Source organism: Delphinapterus leucas, chromosome 9 (genome assembly GCF_059928025.1).
Source record: "Delphinapterus leucas isolate spDelLeu-1000000601 "Yukka" chromosome 9, BTC_Dleu_Yukka2, whole genome shotgun sequence".
Classification (NCBI taxonomy): Eukaryota; Metazoa; Chordata; class Mammalia; order Artiodactyla; family Monodontidae; genus Delphinapterus; species Delphinapterus leucas.
In genome coordinates, this window is record NC_143137.1 from 27,709,403 (window position 1) to 27,735,233 (window position 25,831).

At 40.4% G+C, this 25,831-nt stretch overlaps 2 protein-coding genes across 3 annotated transcripts in view; both read left to right on the top strand.

Annotated features, from left to right (window-relative positions):
- LOC111182395 (testis-specific Y-encoded protein 1-like) overlaps window positions 1-7,535 on the top strand; it is a 45,891-nt gene extending 38,356 nt beyond the window's left edge. Inside the window, 3 exon segments of the mRNA XM_089917077.1 lie at window positions 5,558-5,962; window positions 5,964-6,465; window positions 6,468-7,535. Of these exon segments, the coding sequence (XP_089773203.1) occupies window positions 5,558-5,962; window positions 5,964-6,465; window positions 6,468-6,571 (1,011 nt within the window). The 3' untranslated portion in view covers window positions 6,572-7,535.
- Window positions 7,536-13,980: 6,445 nt separating this feature from the next.
- Window positions 13,981-25,831, top strand: part of CADPS2 (calcium dependent secretion activator 2) — a 497,272-nt gene continuing 485,421 nt past the window's right edge. For both annotated transcript variants that reach the window (XM_022582192.3, XM_022582255.3), the window contains exon 1: window positions 13,981-14,319. In XM_022582192.3, the coding sequence (XP_022437900.2) occupies window positions 13,981-14,319 (339 nt within the window). The remainder of the gene's footprint in view (window positions 14,320-25,831) is intronic.

Genomic DNA, 25,831 nt, shown 5'->3' on the forward strand with positions numbered 1-25,831 from the left:
AATTTTATCATCCCCACACTCCAGATGAAATAGAAATTAAATAGGAAGAATTTAGCACTCTAGTAGGGACTTAAATCTTTTAAAAGAGACAAAAGGGATTGAAATGCTCAAGATTTCATGGTATAAGAATGATACCAAGACAAAAATGTTATTTTTGAAATGTAAAATTCAAAAAAAAAAATTCAATTAAAAGAATTTCTTAAGCCCAGTGTTGCACAAACTCCAAAATTTGGGAGACCTTCTTAACATCTTCCTCTCATTTTTGCCTAATATCTATTTGTTCAAGTTATTTCATTTGTACCTCCTATATTTCTTTCCAGTCACTTTCTTTCTGACATTTCCATCACCCTCAACTATCTTGCCATTTTCTAATCTCAACCTGGCTGATTTTTATTGTAAAAAATAAAATATATGACTATAACTCTGGTGCCTAACACCCATCATTGCTCTTAGGATAAAGGCCAACACCTTTAGGATGGTCTACAGAGCTCTTTTCTGTCTGGCTTCAGTTCTCTCCGTTCCGGCCACCCTGGCCTTCTTTCCAGGGTTTAGAACAAACCAAATTCCTTCTTGCCTCAGGGTCTTCAAATATGTTCCTCCTTCTGCCTGAAATACTATATAATAAATATATATATTTATTACCTATAAATATATAAAGTATTTATTTTTGAAATTATCGAACATATTCATATTAATAATACGTGTCTAATCATATTTCATCTATGGCACCACCCACCTTACCTCCACCCCAGATAACTTTGAAGCAAATCCCAGGCATGTAACGAAAGACTCTTTCTAACTCACACTTATCCTCAAGGTCTCTGCTCAATCGCCACCTGTTTCCCCCATCCCTCTGCCATCTAGGTCATACTGCCTGGTCATATGGTCTCATTGTACCCAGCGCTTCTACTTTAAGAAATCATTTCAGTATGTAATTATATATTTATGTGTATGGTTTTTGCATTAGTGTCTATCTTCATCCTATACTTCATGTCCCATGAGGGAGAAATGGTGTCTTTTTTGCTCATCATTCTACCTCCTCTTCTTATCAGAGTGCCTGGCTCAGAGTGAATTCTTAATAAATATCCATTAATTAAGCTGTGGGGATTTTCATAATAGAACCCTGCCCATTGCTGCCTTCTTAGCATTCTTCATGGTCTTTTAATATCAAAAGATTTCCTGCATATAGCCCCTGCCCTGTGGTACCTTTAGTCTCTCCAAATAGAGACTTCTTTCCTCTCTTTGATTTCTTCTGAAGCACTTGATCAGGTACTATTTTACCAACAGGTGCAGTTGGTCCTATTTTCAAAATGAATGTGCAGGCAAAACTTATAATTAATATTTATCTTCTCAATCTTTTTAATAGTCATTAGCTATTTCTTTTACATCATAATACTATTTTCTCCCCACTAAATACAAAACAACATTGTCATAGAAAGCAGTTTGTGGGAAGGTGCCATAAACATAAACGTTTATTATGTATCGTATAACCAACACTATGGTCAAGTGAATGGAAAAATATTTCATTGAAAGGCTGATAGATTATCTTAATGAAAATGGTTTTCAACAGCATTACTTGATTTTAGTTTCTTAATTTTAAATCACACAGATTTAAGTTTTGCTGTCTTTTATTTATATAAACCCCAATATTATTTAGAGTTTCTATTTCAGTATGAGAAAAATATATATATTAAGAAAAATTAAGAAAGTTAAATTCTGGGAAATTTTTGAGAAGGTGAAAATGTCCCCACAAATCTGGTATCACATATTTCTTAGAGTTATTTTATAACTTTTTAAGATAGCAGTATATTTTGATATTTTGTTGACAGAAAATTTTAGCCTAAATGTATAAGTTCTTAATAACTGGTCACTAGGTTTTGCTATTTTGCAATATAATGTTATATAGGATTCTGTTTATCACTACTTCATAATGACTACTAATCTAGTCAAAGTTTTCAGCAAAATTACAGCATCAGCTTGGATTAAGAGATGTAATGATTGGGACTTTCCTGGTGGCACAGTGGTTAAGACTCTGTGCTCCCAGTGCAAGGGGCCCAGGCTTGATCCCTGGTCATGGAACTAGATCCCACATGCATGCCGCAACTAACAGTTCACATACCACAACTAAGGAGCCGGCAAGTTGCATCTAAGGAGCCCACAAGCTGCAACTAAGGAGCCCATGAACCTCAACTAAGACCCGGCACAACCAAATAAATAAATATTTAAAAAGAGAGAGATGTAATGATGGTGTAATTCAGAAGATGACACTGTTCAAAGGAAGAGAAAATTATGAGCCATTGCTAGGAAAGCAAATCTATAAAATTAAATATGTCCCCAAATCATAGCAGTAAATTTTTTTTTTTTTTTTTTTTTTTGCGGTACACGGGCCTCTCACTGTTGTGGCCTCTCCTGTTGCGGAGCTCAGGCTCCGGATGCGCAGGCTCAGCGGCCATGGCTCAAGGGCCCAGCCGCTCCGCGGCATGTGGGATCTTCCCAGACCAGGGCACGAACCCGTGTCCCTGCATCAGCAGGCGGACTCTCAACCACTGTGTCACCAGGGAAGCCCAGCAGTAAATTTTTTATTTGAGATTTTCATGTGATTATGTGATGAGGACTTGGTTCTTGTCTTGGACACACCCATATGTTGGTATTATCAACCCTCATGACTCCAAATATTTCCTTTCATGAACACATTTTCCCTTGTCACCTTGTCACCTCCACTGCAATGGCTTCTATTCCTTTGGCATAAGATTGTTCATCTTAAAAATAAAAGATCCTATAACCAATTTTAAGCACTCTATTAAATCTGTTTGTAAGTGATAATTAAATGGGATATGAAATATTACTTCTCCTAACTGTATCTCCCTGAATCAGAAATAAATTATATAATTAGCATGTCTTAAATTACTTTTCCCTCACTAGGTAAATAAACTTACTAGAGAAAATTATTGAGTTAATTCCTCTATAGTTCTTTAGCATTTGAAAGGAAGTGTTTACATGCAATGTCATTTCTAATTTCCATCAAATTGGATGTTTCAAAGGACTTTTAAAGACTATTATTGACCTTGGTAGAAATGGATACTGTATATAATTCAACGGCTTCATTTGTCATATGTGGTATGTGCAAAGTGGCTATTATTCAGAAAATGTCAGTTGAAATGAGAATTTCAATTATTTTGTTCACCTATAGTTGGCAACTAAATCTGGGGCAAAGATGCTTTAATAATCTGTGATATATGAAAAATAAGTTATGCAAAGATTCTGATTATACTTATACTGACATCTTACAGCATAAAACTTTTTAGAGATTAAACTCTAACCTAGTCTTTTAACCACATGTGTAATAGATATATTTTAGTGTTCAAGTATCTGACCGAATTAAATTAAAGATACAGCACCATCTTATGGATATTTCTATATCTGTAAAATTTATAAATATAAAAATCTTTTTGAGTTTGGGAATAGAAAAGCTTTATCAGTAAAAAAAAGTGTAGGAGAATATTTTACTGTAACAAGGAAAAATGTTGCAATATTGAATAACTTGAATGTGTATGTGTGCATGCATGTATGAATGTGTGTGTTTGTGATGGCAAGGTAAATAAAGAGATTTGTAATTCTTTTTTCCCTTCAAAATTAAGAATTTGAAGACAAACAACTGTTATTACAATACAAATTCATAACTTTGTAAAATAAGACATGTAGCTCAGAATACTGTCAGTCTCTAAATGACTCTGGGACATCACCGATTATCACCTTGCAAAGAAGTGTTCTTATAAGACATGAACCACACTTTATAGAGAGTGATGAGAAATTTAGGTATGATAATAAACCTATTTAACTATCTGCTGATACTATAGAACTGGTAATCAAGTCTCCTTATATTTATCTAGAATTTAAATGTTTTCATAAGTGATTTATGCCCATTATTTTGTTCTGATTTTAGATACAGATTTTTTTTTTTTCCTGCGGTACGCGGGCCTCTCACTGTTGTGGCCTCTCCCGTTGCGGAGCACAGGCTCCATACGCGCAGGCTCAGCGGCCATGGCTCACGGGTCCAGCCGCTCCGCAGCATGTGGGATCTTCCCGGACCAGGGCACGAACCCGTGTCCCCTGCATCGGCAGGCGGACTCTCAACCACTGCGCCACCAGGGAAGCCCAGATACAGATATTTTTGAATAAACACTTCTTAATAATCCTTCTTATTATTGTAATATAAAACACATAGGCAATTTAAGGAGATTATAGAAAAATTGATGAACAAAACTCCGCAATTAATTATTAAGGTGTAGTTACATGGGTATGGTTCATATCCTTCATGCTTAGCTCACTTTAGTTATCATATATAGACCTGAGGCTCTACATGATTTACCCAGTTTATATGGTGTAAAATTATCCCACTTCTAACCAAAGCACAGATTCAGTAGTTCTTAACTTTTTAGGGTCTTGAACTCCATGATAAAAGCTTTGGAACCTCTCTTTTTAAAAAAGTCCATAGATACGATACATTTTGCACATAATTTTAGGGGCTTCTGGACTCACTGGAGCTCATCCATGCTCTATGATTTTAAATAGTATTCTCCTTATTTTAACATTTATTTCCATAGGATGTGATATCGACAAGTAAAAGCCAGGAGCTTTATCACAAAAATGCAAGGTCTTCTTGTGGTAAAAGCAATCCATAATTTTTACACACACACACACACACACACACTCCTATTTGGCTTTAACTCATGTTCTTCCACAACTAAATTATATTAAAAGACCAGTGTAAATAAAGAGGTTATTAGTTTATTTTTATACAGATTTTATTTTCATGTTATTTACAGTGAGATGTGAAAATATGACATTGACTACAAACTATAGAATTTTTGGCTTTATCTTCACAGAATACTACAGGTTCTAATAATGTCCTATTATGAATAGTTTTCTATATCATGTAGACGACTCTAAATTTCTAAATTTTGTTTCAAATGTAAACTTGTAACTGATTTAATAAAATTAAGTTATTCCTGGATGTCCATATTAATAGAAAAAATACAACATAAAGTTGAAAAATTCTAAGCATACCATATACATATTTTTATGTTTACTTCTGAGATGTGGATAGGTATTTTATAGCTTAATAAGAAATCCAGGGAAATTTAATAGATTTATAATAGTAGCATTATGTTTAAATGCAGATCCAAGACACTATATTAGATGTTAACTTACTTTTTCGTGTTATCAAATGCAGAATTATCATAATGTAAAAATTATTTTATTGATACTCTAGAACACTCTCGCTAATTTAATAAAATGCTTTAAGTTGTAAGAGCAGATTCCATAAAAATTCATGAAAAATTTAGATATCTGATCATTTAAAACGGTAATGAAAATATTTCCACCACCTATACCTTTAACTGTAATACGATCCATGGGATGGATATATCTGCTGTACGTAGTGTAATACTTACTTTGTCCTTAAATTGGGAGGAAAGTAAAACGATGAATTAGCCCCGCCCCAATCGGCACCCCGCCCCCACCCCGAAGTCTGAGGAGGCGCGCAGGCGGGCTCTAGTCGCTGGGCTACTCTGCGGACCACGTGCTGTGCTCCCACCTCCCGCTCCTTCGCAGCTGTCCCAGCTCAGGGCCAGGGCTATGTGGCGCCGCCCGGGGACCCCGGGTCATCCTGCGTGTGGGAGGGGGTCCTCAGGAAGCAGGGGCCTGCGGGTCCCCAGATGCGGTGGGGGAGGTGGGTGCCGTGCGGGCACTAGCTGGTGGGTCGGGCGAGGAGGCCGCCATTTTCAGGGTGAGGGTCGTGCGGCAAGGCGCGGCCCTGGAAGAGGGAGAGGTGGCGGGGATCGGGGAGGAGTTGGGGCTGTTGGTGGAAGACATCATGCAGGGGGTGGAGGCGGGGGCGGAGGAATAGCAGGAGGAGGTGCAGGTGGAGGAGCCCCAGGAGCAGGGGCAGGAAGAGCCAGGGCCGGGACCCGGGACCCATGACCGCCCGGCCCCTGCTGGAGGCGCCAGCAGCCCTGTAGTTAGAGCTGAGCCCTCTGAATGCCCAAGCCAGCAGGGCCTACACTTGGCTCAAGCGCATGATGGGTCAGACTCGGAAGCCTCACTTGGATGGAAGAAGGGCCATCATCTGGGGCATCCCTGGCTTCTGGGCCAGAGCCATCATGAACCAACCCCAGATGTCGGCCATGATCAGTGACCAAGATGAAGACATGCTTAGCTACATGATCAGTTTGGAGGTGCAGGAACTGGGCCATCCCAGGCACCGCTGCAAGTTGATATTTTTCTTTCGGAACAACTCCTACTTCTGGAACGACGTGATCATTAAGGAGTATCACCTTAGCATCGCTGGATATAGGGCGTCTCGTTCCACTCCAGTTCAGTGGTTCTGGGATTATGAACAAGGTGCCCCCAGCCGCAGGCAGGACACCACCAGCCTTAACTTCCTTAACTGGTTGTGTGACCACACTGCCCAGGGTCTAACAGGATTGCTGAGATCATCGGTGAGAGCCTGTGGCCCAATCCCCTGCACTACTACCCCAGGGAGGAAGGCCCCACCGGGACAGACCCATAGATGAAGGCTCTGGGGGAGCCTCAGAGTTTGGCCTAATAGCACAAGAGGCAGGAGGCGTCTACAGATGTGGGGGACGGGTGGATGTATCTACCTACGCGGTTCTGGTGCCCAGGGGAGAAACGGGGAAAGGATGGCCAGTGAAGGTTCCAGAGGCCACGGCCCCACGTGCCGGGAATGACGCCCAGAGAGACATAAACAAGTTAACAAGTGAAAAAAAAAAAAAAAAAAAGAATTAGTGATGCAATGGTAAAATTAGAGACCTAACCTTGAAAACTAGGGATTCTCAAAATATGGTCCTCAAACCCCTGGTTGGGGGTGTTCCCTGAGACCCTATCAGGGAGGTCTGTGAGGTTGAAACTATATTTATAGGAATACTAAGATCTCTTCTTTGTCTTTTTCACTCTGTTGATATTGCATAGATGGTGCAGTAACAATGGTGGATTCATGCTGGAGCTTTAGCATGAATCAAGGCAGTGGCACCAAAATCACTTAATAATCATTGTGTTCACAGGCACACACACAGAAAAAAATAAGCCAGATTCACTTATGAGTATTTCTGATTAAGCAGTAAAAAATATTTTTAAAAATCTCAACCCTTGGGTACATATTTAAAAAATAATGTGAAGTGAAATGGGAAGTACACATAAAACACTTCTGCTGCGTAACGAAGTACAATGATTGTCTGGAGGACTGAGTTGCAAGCTGAACTATCTGCTTTTTCATAGAACACCATTTTTACTTGAGAGAGCAACTTGACAAATTATAGTTACTCAGATATTTGGCAGACATTTTCTCAAATGTGAGTGAAGTGAGCTTGTCACTTTAAGGAAAACAACTGACAGTTTTGTTGTGCCAGTGATAAATTCAAGCTTCCAGGTGAAAATTAGAATTTTGTAAAACGTTATCTGCCAAAGTAAACGATAGTTTTCCAGTACTTAATGACTTTTTCGATGAAATTATTGACAAATGTAATTTGTTGGATACTATATAATAAAATAAAATGTGTCAACTTTTGGACAATCTACATTACCCAATGAACCAGTGTTTTCCAAATGACCAATGAATGACATTATGAACTCATGCATCAGTAAAAGATCCATTCAAAGTTCAAGACAGACTAATGGATTTTTTAAAATCACAGAGTAAGAAAAATTTACTGATGTGTTTATAGATTCCACATTGCAACTAACCTTAAAGAAACTACCACTCATTGAGTTTTGGTTTAATATCAAAGAAGAATATCCATAATTATGTGAAAGGCTATTAAAATACTTCCTTTTTCAACCACATATCTATATAAGGTTGGATTTTCTTCATCTGTTTCAAACTAAACAATGTATTGCAACAGACTGAAGTAGAAGCAGATATGAGAATGCAGAAGCATGTGAATTCTACTAAGCCAGACATTAAAGAGATTTGTATAGTGTAAAATAGTACAACTCTTCCCACTCAACTTTTTCTTTTGGAAATACAGTGTTTTTTTCATAAACATATACAACATGTTATATAATAGGTTATTATTAAGAGAATTAATAGTCATTTCTAAATTTCCTTAGTTTTATCTTTCTAATATTAGAAATACTAATAAATATAACCCACATAACCAAGAGAACTTTGGGGTCCTTACTAAGTTTTAAGAGGGTAAATAGGCCCTGAGAACAAGTGTGTTAATCACTGTTACAGACCAGGGTAATAGTAAATAATTAATAAAGACATATCATTTTCCCCACTTAGTATCATTTGACTATCCCTTAGAATTTTCTCTGATAAAAACTTTATTTCAATTTAATTTCAGTTTACTTTTCTATTTCAGTTTAATTTTCTTGAGCATCATTGTTGAAATGGTCTAGCTTTTTGTTTTGTTTTTTTAATAGGAGTAGAATTCTCATCTCTTGAGACGTTGGTTGAATTCCTGTTCAATCAATGCAATGCTCTCTTTACAGTGTCCTAGTATAGTGCTTAATATAGACTAGGCACTCAATAAATGTTACTGACTGGCAGAACATGTGTTAAACAACAAAGTCAATAAAAGTGCAAAACAACTGTGAAAGCTAGAGGGAAAAAACTCCATTTACTACTTTATCCATTTATGAGCATAATTAGTAGATTTTAATCCAGTCCCACAAAAAGCACAGTTTGTGTCTCTATTACCATTTAAAACACAAACAAGTTCTTGCAGGTTAAGTACCTTCTTCTCTAGGAGACCATAATTATCATCACATATATTGTACATCTTGAATTAAGGCAAGACTTTTCTCACGAAATTTTAGGCTCAGAGGTCACGGTATGCTTTTACCTTTCTTTACTCCCTGTACTTTACAACAAACTCATTTCCGTTACCTTCTCCAAATTTCTTACAAAATGGAAATTGAAAAATGGAACGGTAATCAATCATTGATGAATGCTGACAGATTGAATAGGAACAGAAGGAAAGTAGCTTCTTATTGTGGGCTCAAACCATCTTATAAAAATTATGAAATCCTTAAGATTTTAATAAAACATCTTAATGTATTTGGGAGTTCTTTTAGGCTGGCTGTTTCAAGGCAAATAATTTAGAAACACAAATTATAAGCTATGTAAAAATCAATAAATAAATGCATTGAACCATTTACTAGTTTATCTACAATTTATTTCTATAGTTCTATGGTTAAAAGTGAGCTACATAATAAAACAATTACAATAACAATAAAATACTTGGCATTTACTGAGAGTTTACTCTATACCAGACAATCTTTTAGTGCTTGAATGCATTATTTTATTTAATCTTCACAATAAACCTTTGACTGTATCTTGTGTGGGTATCAGTGTGGATTACTCATTTTTCTGGTCAATTTGTGCTGATCATCTGCATATATTTTTACCCTTTATCTGTAAAAGGTGGGGTCACAGAATGATTCTTTCTAGGATTCAAATTCTAACTTGAGAGGCGAAAAAGAAAAAGCTGAGCAAAGTAAGGAGAGGGATTTAAATAAGGTTGCCAGGAGGATTATTGCCTCATAAGATATAAATACTCATCTTAAAGTTTCAAAAAATTGGTTTTTATCTTACTTTTGCAAATGCATACCCTTTTATTAGCTGGGCTTGTGAGTTGACATTTTTCTCATACATATTTGCAAAACTAGTCCTTCCATTTGACCTGAAAAAGATTCCTCTGTCTGTTTTTATATAATTTTAGCTATAACTACAAAAAATAATAGACTCCCAAAACACTTAAGGGATATTTTGTGAATGTTTTTCTCTATGACCACAAGAGCATATATTACCATAACTTCTTATTTTGCTCGTGTTTGCTACGTCCCCTCAGCGACTAAATTCTACTGTTTTTATCTACTCAGAATAGTGCATAGCCTAGAGTGGGTGCCCCCAAAAATGTCTGTTCAATGAAAGAATGATTTCATCTGTGACTTGAAAGAGTTAATACCTTGCTTTCCGGTCAAATGCACAAATCAATTCTCAACGAGAAAACAGACCACCTATAGCTATTCAGGTCACACACCTGTTTCCTTAAATATCATTGCCAAAACATATTTTATATTCTATTTTATTATTGTGCATCCATCTTTCCCTAGCATTACAGGTGTTTCATTAAAAAGCAGTATAACTTCAATTTGTTTTTATGCTCACCTTGATGAAAATAAAAATGAATCACTGAATAAATTCAAGTGTATTTTATGTATTTTTGAAATGGTACAGAGCAATCATAGTCTTATGTTGGGCATCATTTACTCAATTATCCCAGAGCATCAACTGAAGTTATAATTACCTGAAAAGGTAATATTTAAGGTAGAAATTTGGCAAGAACATTAGTATAAGCACAAAGTTGAAAATGTTAATTAATAATTATTAGGGCACAGTTAATGTTTAATGATCGGGTTTTCCTTTCAGATCCCTTTTCTTCAAACCATCTCTTTTTGGAGAAGAGGAAGGGAGGGTTCCTCAGAGACACATCATTGGCCCTTTTCTCAGTCTGAAACATGTTTTATGGACCTCATTATCCATATCTGTCTGTAGCTTCAACTACCACCAATATGCTGATGATTCTTTTATCCAGATGTGAGTTAACAGGTTTGCATTTCCAAATGGGTCTAGGAGCACTCTGATAAGCTCCTCATAACTTGATGTTTCTCTATAGCTACATGTCCTCTAGAAGTTCATATTTCTTCTATTCTCAGTCAAGTTACCCTATCCTGGGAATCATATTCTACCCTTGACCCTCTTCTTCAGCTCCTCGTATATGTTCTATTAATTCCTTTGTCCACCTCTTAAGCTTTCTTCCCCCACTCCCACCCCTTGTCCTCATCTTAAATTCAAGCCCTCATTGTTTCCCTCCCAGATTTCCTTAGTAATCTCATTGGTATCTTGCATCTGGTTTCACTGCCCTTACATTGCTCCAGATTGACTCTTCAGAGTTATAGGTCACCTTATGTTGTACCTTACTTAAACCTTTATGTGTATACCCATTTTCTTCAGGACATAGTTTAAATTCCAAAGCATGGCGTACAAGGCCATGGACACCTGCCCACTGTCCTTCTGCTCAAGGCTGAATTTGACTCTGTTCTCTAGCCTCATCTTCCCCATCTTCACATGTAGCCTTTATTTCAGGCATGCCAAGTTTACTTGCAGTTCTCCAAATGTGGCAAACAATTTCATACCTTTGCAAATGTGGTTCCTCTGGTCTATAGTGCCCTCACCCAAACAGCTATGAATCATTCTTCAAAACATATGTCAAGCATCCTGGAAGCCTCCTCTTACTCTGTCTTGAATAAGCTACTTTTTCTCTGTATAACCATTATCTCCCAGGTTATTAGACCGATCGTCAGATTGCAATACCAATATTTATTTTCTGGGTTTTTTTAGTAAGTGTTTTTCTCATCTGTCATTCTTTAAACTGTAATCTTCTAAAGGTCAGAGACTGTATCTTGTTCTTCTAAATATACCCTGCATAACGTTAACAATGTTACTTTCTTAACCAATGTATGTTTAACTAATGAAATCCTTAAACATTCTCTTTGTTGTTTTGGATATTTCTGTAATTTATGCCCCTTAACCATTTTCATCTTTATAGAGGAAACACTGTATGTATTATTCTACAAATTATTAGATGTTTTCCAGTGAGATTTCCAAGGCTTGGAGAATCTTTGATAACCATTTTTTAATAGGAAGAGAATAATAAGCTATCACATCAAGCAATTTTAACTAATTAATAAAGGAAGCTGAAAAGATACCTTTCCTTGGCAAGAAAAGGAAGGGCAATAAAGCTGCTGTATATAAATTATACTTTTATGTGCCTAGGAATTAAATTCTTATTTTAAGTATCAGTTTAATAAACATCATACATTTAATATACTGATTTATAATCAAACAAATTGTAATAGTAAAGCTACTATTTGGAAGTAGAGAGGATTCAGTGTGTTGCATCCTTGTTCTATTAGTTGTTCCTTCTGTAGGAAAGAGGATTCCCTAAGTCTCAGGTTCCTTATCTGTACAATGGAACTAAAAATAAATGGGATAATGTATGTAAAGGGCTTAGTGCAGTAACGGGTACAAAGCATGTAAATGGTAATCATCATTATCATCATCACTACCTTTCTCAAAAGTTTGCTTTGGTGACATTATTCGACAAGCACGTTTACAAAACTTTGCAAAATGTAGAGTGCTATGTATATAACATTAGATACTATAACTTAAATGAATAAGCTTGTTATTTATGGTTTACCTTGCCAAAAAGTGAACAATATTGCCTTTAAATACATCAGTTTTTGAGATTTGTGTTCCTTGGCAGTTGGAGATCAGCCAGCAGTCACGCCCTCAGTGAACACCTTTCATCACCGTGGGCACCTGTAAGGATTGATAAATAGGCAAGTTTCCCCAGGAGTAAATGCTTCTTTGTCTTTCTACATCTTGGGAGACTTTGAGTAAATGCAGAAGGAAAGCCTCCCTCATGTGTACCTAACTGCGGAAGTGGCTCGAAAAAGCTACAGCTGCTATTTGGCCACGGGGTAGACGAGCTCAGAGCCGGTAGTTTTACCGGCCGGGTGATATTTGCACTGAGCTTCCATCGCCTCAGTTTGGCCACTGCGCACTGCACCTTATGTTAAATGCACTATTTTCCCTATTTCCTCCTTTGTCCGGATTAAGAATACCGGAAAAAACACAGAAAGAAACTCCTAGGTGGTTCTGGCTTTGGGACTGAGAAATCTGCTAAGACAGGCTTCGGATGCAGCTACGAGACGCCCACTTGAGGCCGGCACCGATAGTGACCAAGTGTGTGTCCCAGGGCGCTGCGGCCTCGTCTAAACGCTAACAGTGCTGGACACCGGGCGTGTGCTAAAAAATCTGCTGAATAAATGTCTACACTGCACAACCTGTCTTGAGTCAACCGCATCCCAACCCAGAAAATAAAGCTATGTGTGAGCTGAAGCAGAGTGCCATTTCGCAGATATAAAACCGGTCTTACTCATGCATCTACAGGAATAAAGACAGTTTAAAAAGAAAGCCTCATGTATTTTGTTTTTGCTTTTCTTTTCAAGAATGTTCCTCTGACTTTTACAATGTGGACTTCAGCATAGCGTCAAACAGCAGCAGAGCAGAGCGAGAGACTTTTTAAAGTCTCTTCTCCACGTTATTTGGCGGTAAACGGCTCTGGCCCCACTTTTCCGTGCTGGGGTTCAACCCTGGGTATCAAATTCGGGTTGGAGACTCACGTTCTGGCTGTTCCGCTCACCCGGGGAGGTGGAGAGGGCCAGCTCTCCTGCCCCACGTCCGCCTGTCCCTCAGGAAGCTTGCGGGAGAAGAGGGGATAGGTGGTGGTGGTGGTGGTGTCACGGCAGTCCAAGCATCCCGGGTGGGCGCACACAGAGCCACTGCGCTCAGCGCTCCGCATCTTTGCAAACTACGCGCTTGACACCCGGGCACTCGGCCAGGGTCGCGGCGGCGCCGGCGGCGCGCGCACGCGCACTCCGCGACCCCGCGCCCGCTCCTCAACCTTCCATTCCACGTGTTGCTTGTTGTAGGCGCCACAGGTTCCCCACCTGCACCCGGGCGCTCGGGCGGCTCCGCCTCGGCCGGCGGACGTTGGAGGACGACGGGGCTGGCGGGGCTCGGGCCAGCCGAGCAGTTCACCAGGCGCTCGGGCTCACCCGCGACGCTAACTCCGCCTATTTAATCCCGGCGGCTCCTCCACCCCCGCCGCTACCAGTCCTCCTCTCGGCTCCCGCCCGCCCCTTTCGCCCTGGTGGTAGGAAACACTCTTGGGTCTAACTCGACGTGTCCGGAAAGCCTCGGCCAGTTTCCCTTTCGTTCTGCGGCCGCTGCTGCCAGCCGCGCAGCTCCCTCAGACCCGCGGGCGCAGCGGCAGGGGGTGAGGCGCCTGGGGGCCGCGGGCCGAGCGGCGGGGTGCCCCGAGCACTATGCTGGACCCGTCTTCCAGCGAAGAGGAGTCGGACGAGGGGCTGGAAGAGGAGAGCCGCGATGCGCTGGTGGCGGCCGGCAGCTCTCAGCGAGCGCAGCCGGCCCCGGCTCGGGAAGGGCGGCGGGACGCGGCAGGGCGCGCGGGCGGCGGCGGCGCAGCCAGACCCGTGAGCCCGAGCCCCTCGGTGCTCAGCGAGGGGCGAGACGAGCCCGAACGGCTGCTGGACGAGGAGCAGGAGCGGAGGATCCGCCTGCAGCTCTACGTCTTCGTGGTGAGATGCATCGCGTACCCCTTCAACGCCAAGCAGCCCACCGACATGGCCCGGAGGCAGCAGAAGGTGAGTTGCCGGCAGGACCGGGCGTCTCCAGCCCCACTTCTTCCTCCCTGGGCTGTTTCTGGGGCGCCTGCCCGTTGTCCTCCTGCAGGACACTGTATTTTTGTTAGTCTTGGAGGGCAAGGGAATCTTTGGACGGAGGACGGTGCTTTAGCCCGCTGGGTATCAGGTTGCAATGGACGCATCTTCTCCCCCGCGGTTGGCAGAAGCTGTCAGCTTGGTCGGGACCGAGACCGACCTGACAGCCCGGCGGTGCGGCCGTTGCACCCGGCCGGCTCGGCCCCGGCCGGGTGAGAACACAGCTCCCATCAACTTTAATTTCGAAGGGTAGTGGTGCATTCCTGTCCGCTTGGCCCTCCTGGAGCTGGGCTTTACCGTGGGTCTGAATGAGTGTGGAATCTGAACACTTCTGATAGCTAGGGAGAAGTCATTTCTGGGGGAGAAGGTGTAGAAATGTTCCACGAAACAAAGCTAACTGGACAAGTTTTCCTGTATTGCTGTGTAACTAGGACATCAGATCCTAAGGAGGGAAGGTGTGCAGCTTTGGAGAGTTGCTGTGGGTTAGTAATTACCGGTCTCGGCGGGCCTAAGGAAACACGCTCTTAATGAAAAATAAAGGACTGGTTCATAACTACTTCATCACGAAAGCACTTTTGTCCCCATCCCCAAAGAGCTAAAGAGTTTCAGGTGAAATATCTGCCAACTTTAGTTTTAAAACAAGATCCCAGGGTCTAATAGTCTGTAGCAGACGAAAGTGATAACTCAAAATTGCCCGAATTGGGTGAATGTTTTCAATAGAAACTAAGAAATCTTGATAGAATGTTGAACCTAGACGATTCACCAGAAATCTGCACTAGCCCCCTTAGTTTGGGACAGGATGTGGAGACCAAGAGAGATTGTATTGTAATTTGTCCAAAGCATACCTAGTTGCACAGATGTTTGTTAGTTTTCTGAACTATTAACTTAAGAATGTGAAGCATTTCTTAGAAATTTGGAGCATTTCTGAATTGACTTGTGAGAGGCTGGTATTTCAGAGTAAATGCAGTCTTCCCATCACCCTCCCACCCCCATTTACCCAACCTCTTAAAACAGGCCTAAACCAAGCAGCTGTTTTGAATTGCTCCCTGGGAGTACTTAGGGGATGATTCGCTACAGTTGGTGGCTAATTACACAGATCCTTCAAATGCCTAACCCTCTAGGTAAGTTAGTCACAGAATGCTAGAGCTGGAAAAGACCTTGGGATCCAGGCAGGCCCTTCATTTTGGAGGAGAGAAGGATTTCTGAGCAACATTTTCTATTCCCTAACCAGTTGGTATGATTGAAGCCACCATTTGTGAGGTCAGTTTTGAGTGCCCTGTGGAGTTTTTGTGAGCCTTCCATTTTGTTCCTAGGTGAGTACCACACTGTGTTATCCTTTGATTGCATTGGGTTGTATTACAGTCACCCAGTGCCTCTTAACTCTGTAGGTCAAGAGACTTTCATCTTCAGTAGTCACTCTTAAACTAAGTAAGTTTTTGTGTATGTTGTATGTAGTCATATAAGTTTATGAATATCATCCAGTCTCCAGTTTTAATATTCATATTGCATTTAAGTTTATTTTCGGTGTGTTAAAGTATAAAAATAACGTTTGGTGAAACTAAGAGGCTATTCCTGTCTGGAATATGATCACTGAAGATGCTTTTGCAAAGAGTCGCTTACTGGTAGCTGATTCTTACTGTACATACTTGTTGCGTTTTGTTAATGAAACAAACTCTCGCTCGTTCAAATAGGGCAGATTTCTCTGACACTCTTGTTTAAATAGAATGTTTCTCCAGAAATTATTTGAATAGGCAAACAGGTGCATTCACAATACCACTGAGGAGACCATTGTTATAACCTCCTTCAGGCATCACCAAAAATAATTCCAAACTGCAAAAAGGAAGCAAAACATTGCATATGTTCTGTACAAAAATACTTAAGACTGCTTGGAAATTTCTATTTTCTAAATATTGAGAGCATTAAATGCTGTGAGATGAAGTTTTGTGACTTATTCTTATATTTTAAGGGGGAGGCCCCCAAACAACTTAAGTGTTTCCCTTATTCAAACTTACTCAAAAGGCCCCCCCACTTTTTTCTTTTTCTTTTTTTAACAAGTTGCTTGTTAAAGGGAGCTGGAGCAATTCTTGGCAGTCGGGTTTCCTCTCCGGACAAAATGAAATGGGAATTTAACTGTATTCCTCCGGATTTGATGCACAAGCCAATAATTAATGACAAAAACTTTGTTCTTGAAGTATACAGTTGGGTTATATAAAAGAAGTAACAGGATAATTGCAAAATCACTAATCCATTGTGTGTATATATATATATATATATTTTGTTTTTTTTTGCGGTACGCGGGCCTCTCACTGTTGTGGCCTCTCTCGTTGCGGAGCACAGGCTCTGGACGCGCAGGTTCAGCGGCCATGGCTCGCGGACCTAGCCGCTCCGTGGCATGTGGGATTTTCCTGGACCTGGGCACGAACCCATGTCCCCTGCATCGGCAGGCGGACTCCCAACCACTGCGCCACCAGGGAAGCCCCCATTGTATATTTTTATCCTGTATCTTCAAGTAGTCAGACATCTAGTAAAAGGATTTAACAGCTTAAATTGTTGTAATTGAAATGCATATTGCTGCTTACTCACTTCTAACTTTAAGAATTTAGAAACTAAGAAATTGAGATTTGAAAGGGTCCTCATCTTATAAATGAAGAAAATTAATCACAGGAAGATAAAAGCCTTATCCTGGCAGTCAAAGCTGTCTCACTAGTAGGGTTGGTGGGTTTCTGTGAACCAACTGAGCTGCACTGTTTTTTGTTTTCCCACTTGGCTAAGATGGCCCACAAAGCTAGTAGGAGGTTGTATCCACGAGTTGAAAAAGCTTAATAGCGTTAAACTCAGTTGACTAAAACATGTCTGTCTTTGCTTTTGGCTGGAAAATTTCAGCTTAGAAGAATAATGGTGGTTAGCTTATGCCAGTCTGATAACTTCAGGCTTTACAGAAAACTCTGGGAGGAGTGTAGACCAGGCACTGACAACGCCTTGTACCGGGTGGTCACACCACCTAAATGGTTCACACATGCTACCAATGTGGAGTAACAAACAGCCAGTGGCAAGAATGACTTCAGCTGTGAATAATGCTTAAGCCTCTGATGCTTATTTACGTTGATTACCTTTGCACCATCAGTTAACAGTGATAATGATGAACCTTGGATGATTCTAGGTCATTGGTTAAAGGTGGGATCAGCGTTGAAACTAGGAAACAACAATGATGCAGTTAAAGCTAATCACTTATTGCTTAATAAAGGCAATTTGTCGAACCTTTGGAAAACATTGAGACGCTGAAGGAAAAATAAAGTCCATGGTGGTTAGAAGGTAGGGAGAATCTGAGAAACATAATGACTACCATAGAAGAGGTTAAGTATGTTCCATAGATGTGGTTTACAGATTGCAGGTCTCAGTTTATAATGATTTCAGGTGTGCATGACTTAAAGTGCTCACAGTTTTGGTTGGCTAGTCTATAGGTTTCTAGTCAGTAGCTGCTTTGTTCATTATTTGTTTTATTAAATTTAGTAAGTCAGATGTTGAAGCCAACTATCTTAAACTAGAAATAATGAAGAGGGAATCAAAAAGACTAAAATGGTATCTAATAACTTAACATGTGATTCATCTACCCTTGTTCTTTGCATTTTTATGTGTCACTGTAATCTCACTAAACTGCCTTAAACCTGCTTATATAATCACTCCCACCACTTTGCATAATTTTCCACACTAAGTTTGAGAAATGTATACAAATAATGTGAAATTGCAGACGGTGGGGAAGTAATCTCCTTTGGTAGAACCGATCAGGAAGAGAGCACTGTGGGGAAATAGCATTGGGTGAAATAATACACAGTGGGTTCTGCTTGGCGCGTCTGAGTGTTTATACTGCAGTAAAGTGGCCACTTTTATCTCTCTTTGGAAATGGCAGTACTTTCTGTAGCTTAAAAAAAAATGTTCTCACTGCTTAGGTGATCCCCAGGCTCAGAAAAGACAATTTTATGAAAAAATGGGCTAGATTTACAAAGGCCAGGAATCACTTACCTTATGCTAGGGGTCATTGTTCCTTAGTGCTATGTTGTGCCATCTTTGGGGCCTAAGATACGACTGTGGCCTGATGTATTCTCAGCATAGTGCATGATGTATAAGAACCTAGTTAAATGCTTGTTGGATAGGAAGTGTCAGATTTAGTCCCTGTCTCGAGGAATTAGGGAGGTATAGGGTGGAGGGAAGAATATAAAGGCAAAGAGTCAACCTCTCTTCTGTGGAAATTAATGTTCCTAAACATGTTTTGAGACCACCAGGCCTCACCCCACCCTCTGTAAAGAAAGCCATAAAAAGGGTAATACCTGTTGGTATAGAACTAATGACTTCGAAGAGAAGACTGTCCCAATGCCACAACCAAATCCGAGAGACAAGCAGTGTAGAAGCCCCACAGCATGCCTTGCTCTCTTGCTTGCAGGTTTCCAGGAGATGTGGTGATAGTCTAAAAAGTCCACCCTCTCAGGGAATTAGGATAATTCATGCTTTGCTCCTTGCGCTTTGGTACTTTATGGTGCAGAAGGGATGGGTTATGTTGTTGGCTGCTTTTAATATGGAGTACATTGTCCTGTGGGGAGTGAGTTGGAAACCACACATTAGAGTGAAACCTCAGACTGGACTTTATCTCAGAGAAAAAAATGCTGCTTGTTTCAATTGATTCATCTATCCCTCCGCAGGGTGTCTTGAGACCGCGGCACTTAATTTGGTGGAATGAGTTGTGCTAATGAGAACTGAAATGGATTAAGCGATATTGGAGTTCGCTTCTTTCAGAAATGAAATCAGCTGTAATTTTGGTTTATGTCTACTGCTTATAAAGTGAAATAAAATATTGTAATTCTGTGTGTTCCCTCTTTTAAATGGAAGCAGTTCCCTTCATTTCTACACTCACAAGATAAATGGCATAGTTTGTAAAGTCATGAAAGACCTTCAAAACAAAATTAAGAAACCCAATTGTCAGGCTGTTAAGTATGGGAATTCTGAATGGAAAATTCTACCAGTTATTGTTTTCTAGTGAGGCAGGCCTCTTTTGAGTTATTGTGCTACTTTTTATGCATTTCAAATTAGACCTTTCTTTGGCAAAGAGGGTGGGTTGCATAGTCATGTGTTATTGCCATTTCAGTTTTTAGGCCAGGAAAAAAACTAATGATTGTAAATAGAATAGCATTGGAACAAATGATATTGTTCCAAAGCTTTAAGAGTATTCAAGGAGCTAATCGTGGAACTGTCCCAACTCTGTAACATGTCACCTTAGGACCAGTGTTTAAGTTACCTAAGAATTTTGATATGATTTCCTATTTTTAAAAAAAAAAAAAAAAAAGGAAAAAAAAAACCTGGGATTCTTATCCTTAGCTGCACATTAGAATCACCTGGAGAGCTTTTAAAAATCAGAGTGAAGTCAGAAAGAGAAAAACAAATATCGTGTATTAACACATATATGTGGAACCTAGAAAAATGGTACAGATGAACCGGTTTGCAGGGCAGAAATAGAGACACCGTTGTAGAGAACAAACGTATGGACACCAAGGGGGGAAAGCGGGGTGGTGGTGGTGGTGGGATAAATTGGGAGATTGGGATTGACGTATATACACTAATATGTGTAAAATGGTTAATAAGAACCTGCTGTATAAAAAAATAAATCAAAATTCAAAAATTCAAAAAAAAAATCCCATTATCCAGGTTGTACCCCAGACTAATTAAACCAATCTCAGGGTTAGAGTTGTAAAGCTTCTCAGGTGATACCAGTGTACGATCAGACTTGATAATCCCTGTTTTAAAGGGAAACTACAGGAAAATGACTTAGTTTATGGCTCATTTTCACCTAGGCAAGGTGAAAGTATAATATTTGCAATAATGAGTGAGATTACTGAGTAATTAAACCCATATTACCTATTGAGGAAAAGGTAATAGGGGTGCTCTAGGCAAGGAACAAAAAACATCTAAATATTTTAGACTATTGAACCAATACAGTGGGAAGACAGTGCGTATTTAGACTTTTAAAAGGTCTTTAATTTGGTGATATGCTGGAGGCTATTGAACTACATTATCAATTGTGTAATTTATTCATTACAAAACCACGGATAGATCACGGTGTTTGCAACGGGAAATATAGGAGGGTAAGCCTGAGCGTTTACCATTACAAAATGAACTGGAAAGGAGAATCTAGTGAAATCTCAAAGTTGGAGTTGACCCTGAGTAATGCCTAACTGAAGAGTGAATTTCACAATGGTCTGGTCTTACAAGATCATTAGCAGGTGGAATGTTTTTTCAGTGTGTGCAGTAGGAATGCATATGGGTTTTTCAAAAAGTAAACCTTAGAAGTCATTCTCTAGTAATTGTTTTAAGTGAAGTAATTAAAAACTAAGGACTTATCTAAGAGTGTCTTTATTTTTGTGCTATTTCTAAAACTCTAATGTTAGGTTAGACAGTAAGGAAAGCCCCTGATTTCCTCAGATTGCATAATGGGTTAAGTCCTTGGTTTGTATTTGGGAGCCTTCTGCTTTGTAGAGCATCCTTGATGCTTTGCTTTGCTTCCTGGAATTTTATCACATTGCTTTGTAAACTTTATGGTTTGAATATTTTCATTTTATAACTTTCGAGTTAGGAATGAATTTTTGTGATGAAAATGTTACTGGGGCAAAGGGTATGAATAATTAAAAGGCTATCCTTCTCAGTCTGATAGCTGAGGTGGTATTTAATTTGCTCATTTCTGATTGCTTGGGAGGATGAATGTATATGATCTAATATCCTTTTCCTACTTCTCTATTGAGATTTAGGTGTCACTTATTAATGTGTCCCCGTCCTCAGTATGTTGAAGGTAGCATTCCTTTGTGGAGGGTGTTTCTATAGTCTGCCTTTCTGCCTTTCATTTCGTTTTTTAGATAGAATTCAGTTGATCTTAAAAACTTATTTCTTATTTATATTCTTGGCTAATAAGTTTCCCATCTTGAATTAAAATTTGAATCAAGGAGTTGACTTTTTCCCCCAAATAGCTAAGCAATTCTTGAAGCCTAACTTCTGATTAAGCTCTACTTCAATTACTAAGGTGTTAGACCAAATCATTTATATTCTTTCCTTCGTTAATTCATTGATCAAATATTTATTGAGCCCCTAGTATGTGAGTTTAAGCACAAAATGTTCTGAGACTAGAGAATAAAACAAGCAGAAAATTTCTCATGGGATAATGTTCAGTGATGTATAGACTATTTGTATGTATTTCTCTTTATATCTGTTTCTAGGCTACCTATTCTAATTCATTAATGTACTACTTTTTCCTACTGCTAATACCATAATTATGATCTTACCATATTTTAATATCTGATGGAAATCACTCTTTGGCTTCAGAGGGACTGGGCTTCATTATTTTCTATTCATTCACTGTGTGAGCAAGGCATTTCATGTCTCTGGGCCCTGGGTTTTTCATTTGTAAAATGGGGATAATGACCTCATAGTATTCCTGTTCTGATTAAATGAAGTGATACATATAAAGTGCTTAGTATAGGGCCTGCTGCATGGATGTGCTCCAAATTAGGTGCTATCATTTTTAATTTAATCTTGTTTAGGAAACTATATTTTATTACATTCAGTCTTCTAGGAACATAGCATATCTTTTTTTTTTTTTTTTTTTTTTTTGTGGTATGCGGGCCTCTCACTGTTGTGGCCTCTCCCGTTGCAGAGCACAGGCTCTGGACGCGCAGGTTCCAGTGGCCATGGCTCATGGGCCCAGCCGCTCCGCAGCATGTGGGATCTTCCCGGACCAGGGCACGAACCCGTGTCCCCTAACTGCAGGCGGACTCCCAACCACTGTGCCACCAGGGAAGCCCAGCATATCTCTTTAGTTAAGCTTCTTATGTCTTTGTGATGTTTTGCATTTTCATTATATAGAACCTTTGCATTTATAATTGAGGTTATTTTTAAGCATTTTATAATTTTTGTTTTTACTGTGACATCCTTCCCTGTTTTATTATGGATAAATGTAAAAGTCTAATTTTTGTTACAGCTGGTTATATTACAGTGCACTACTGACTGAGTAATTAGTACTTTATTCTTCTAGATTTTCTAAGCAGGTGGTTGAATCATCTGATAGTTACAACTTTTGTCTGGTCCAGTAGCTGTACCTCTTTTGTTTCACAGGGCAACTGTCCTAATACGATGTCTAGAAGAGTACGTGTACTTGTTGCCAATACCTTAGGCTTGGTCCAGGCTTTCCTGGGAATGCTTTTGGTATTCTACCAGTGAATATAGTGTTGGTTAGTGTTTTAGGATAATTCTGTTTTTATTACGTTTAAGAGGATAAAATGTCAGGAATGGACTCTGAATGTTATCAGATTTCTTTTCTGCATCAATTGTGGTGATTGACTAGTTTTACTTTACTGATGTGACATATTTCTAGGTTCTTATTAAACCATGTTTGCATTGCTAGGGTAACCCCTATTATACGTGAACTTTTGAAACAATTGACTCATGAAATGAACTACATCCAGAACCTATTTTTGATTTTTTTCCTTTCCCTAGCCTATTAGATTTTTCTTCTTATTCCAGATTCAGTTGTGATGATTGCATAATTTCAGAAAACTGGCCATTTCTAGATTTTCATGTATATTAACACAGAGTTGGGCATATTTCTCACTTATTTTCTTAATCTTTAATGTTAGTTTTAAGTCTTCAGATTTTTTTCCTTAAAAAAAAAAATTCATGGGAAGACCTTCAAGATGGTGGAGGAGTAAGACGTGGAAATCACCTTCCTCCCCACAAATACATCAGAAATACATCTACATGTGGAACAACTCCTACAGAACACCTACTGAACGCTGGCAGAAGACCTCAGACTTCCCAAAAGGCAAGAAACTCCCCACATACCTGTGTAGGGCAAAAGAAAAAAGAAAAAACAGAGACAAAAGAATAGGGATGGGACCTGCACCTCTGGGAGGGAGCCGTGAAGGAGGAAAGGTTTCCACACACTAGGAAGGCCCTTCACTGGCGGGGGGGGGGGGGGTTGGGGTGGGGGGGAAGGTTTGGAGCCACGGAGGAGAGCACAGCAATGGGGGTGCAGAGGGCAAAGTGGAGAGATTCCCGCCCAGAGGATCGGTGCCGACCTGCACTCACCAGCCCGAGAGGCTTGTCTGCTCAGCCGCCGGGGCGGGCGAGGGCTGGGAGTTGAGGCTCGGGCTTCGGAGGTCGGATCCCAGGGAGAGGACTGGGCTTGGCTGCGTGAACACAGCCTGAAGGGGGCTAGTGCGCCGTGGCTACCCGGCAGGGAGTCTGGGAAAAGGTCTGGACTTGTCTAAGAGGCAAGAGACCATTGTTTTGGGTGCGAGAGGAGAGGGGATTCAGAGCACCGCTTAAACGGGGTCCAGAGACGGGCGTGAGCCACGGCTATCAGCATGGACCCCAGAGACGGGCATGAGATGCTAAGGCTGCTGCAGCAGCCACCAAGAAGCCTGTGTGCCAGCACAGGTCAGTATCCACACCCCGCTTCCGGGGAGCCTGTGCAGCCCGCCACTGCCAGGGTCCCGGGATCCAGGGACAACTTCCGAGGGAGAACGCACTGCGCGCCTCAGGCTGTTGCAACGTCACGCTGGCTTCTGCTGCCTCAAGCTCGCCCCGCATCCGTACCCCTCCCTCTCCCCGGCCTGAGTGAGCCAGAGCCCTCGAATCAGCAGCTCCTTTAACCCCATCCTGTCTGAGCGAAGACCAGACGCCCTCAGGCGACCTAGATGCAGGAGCGGGCCCAAATTCAAAGCTGAACCCCGGGAGCTGTGCGAACAAAGAAGAGAAAGGAAAATCTCTCCCAGCAGCCTCAGGAGCAGAGGATTAAAGCTCCACAATCAACTTGATGTACCCTGCATCTCTGGAATACCTGAGTAGACAACGAATCACCTAAAAATTGAGGCAGTGGACTTTGGGAGCAACTGTAGACTTGGGGGTTTGCTTTCTGCATCTAATTTGTTTTTGGTTTTTGTTTATCTTAGTTTAGTATTTAGAGTTTATTATCATTGGTAGATTTGTTTATTGATTTGGTTGCTCTCTTCCTTTTTTTTTAAATATATAGATTATATACTTTTTTCCTTTTTTCTCTTCTTGTGAGTGTGTATATGTATGCTTCTTTGTGTGATTCTGTCTGTATAGCTTTACGTTTACCATTTGTCCTAGAGTTCTGTCTGTCCATTTTTTTTTTTTTTAGTATAGTTTTTAGTGCTGGTTATCATTGTTGGATTTGTTTTTCGGTTTGGTTGCTCTCTCCTTTCTTTCTTTTATTACTTTTAAATTTTTAAAAATTTTAATAACATTATTTTATTTTATTTTTTTCTTTTTTTCTCCCTTTTCTTCTGAGCCTGACAGGGCTGACAGGGTGACTGACAGGGCCTTGGTGCTCTGGCTGGGTGTCAGGCCTGTGCCTCTGTGGTGGGAGAACCGAGTTCAGGACTTTGGTCCACCAGAGACCTCCCAGCTCCACATAGTATCAAATGGCTTGAGCTCTCCCAGAGATCACCTTCTCAATGCTAAGACCCAGCTCCCCTCAACGACCAGCAGGCTACAGTGCTGGACACCCTATGCCAAACAACTAGCAAGGCAGGAACACAATCCCGCCCATTAGGCGAGAGGCTGCCTAAAATCATGATAAGGTCACAGACATCCCAGGACACACCACCAGACGTAGTACTGCCAACCAGAAAGACAAGATCCAGCCTCATCCACCAGAACACAGGCACCAGTCCCCTCTACCAGGAAGCCTGCACAAGCCACTGAACCAACCTTAGCCACTGGGGGCAGACACCAAAAACAATGGGAACTACGAACCTGCAGCCTGCGAAAAGGAGATCCCAAACACAGTAAGTTAAGAAAAATGAGAAGACAGAGAAACACACAGCAGATGAACGAGCAAGGTAAAAACCCACCAGACCTAACAAATGAAGAGTAAATATGCAGTCTACCTGAAAAAGAATTCAGAGTAATGATAGTAAAGATGATCCAAAATCTTGGAAATAGAATTGAGAAAATATAAGAAACATTTAACAAGGACCTAGAAGAACTAAAGAGCAAACAAACAGTGATGAACAACACTATAAATGAAATTAAAAATTCTCCAGAAGGAATCAATAGCAGAATAAATGAAGCAGAAGAATGGATAAGTGACCTGGAAGATAAAATAGTGGAAATAACTACTGCAGAGCAGAATAAAGAAAAAAGAATGAAAAGAATTGAGGACATTCTCAGACCTCTGGGAAGACATTAAATGTACCAACATTCGAATTATAGGGGTCCCAGAAGAAGAGAAAAAGAAAGGGACTGAGAAAATATTGGAGGAGATTATAGTTGAAAACTTCCCTAATATGGGAAATAATCAAGTCCAGGAAGCACAGAGAGAGTCCCATACAGGATAAATCCAAGGATTTATTCTACTCATTCTACGAGGCCGCCA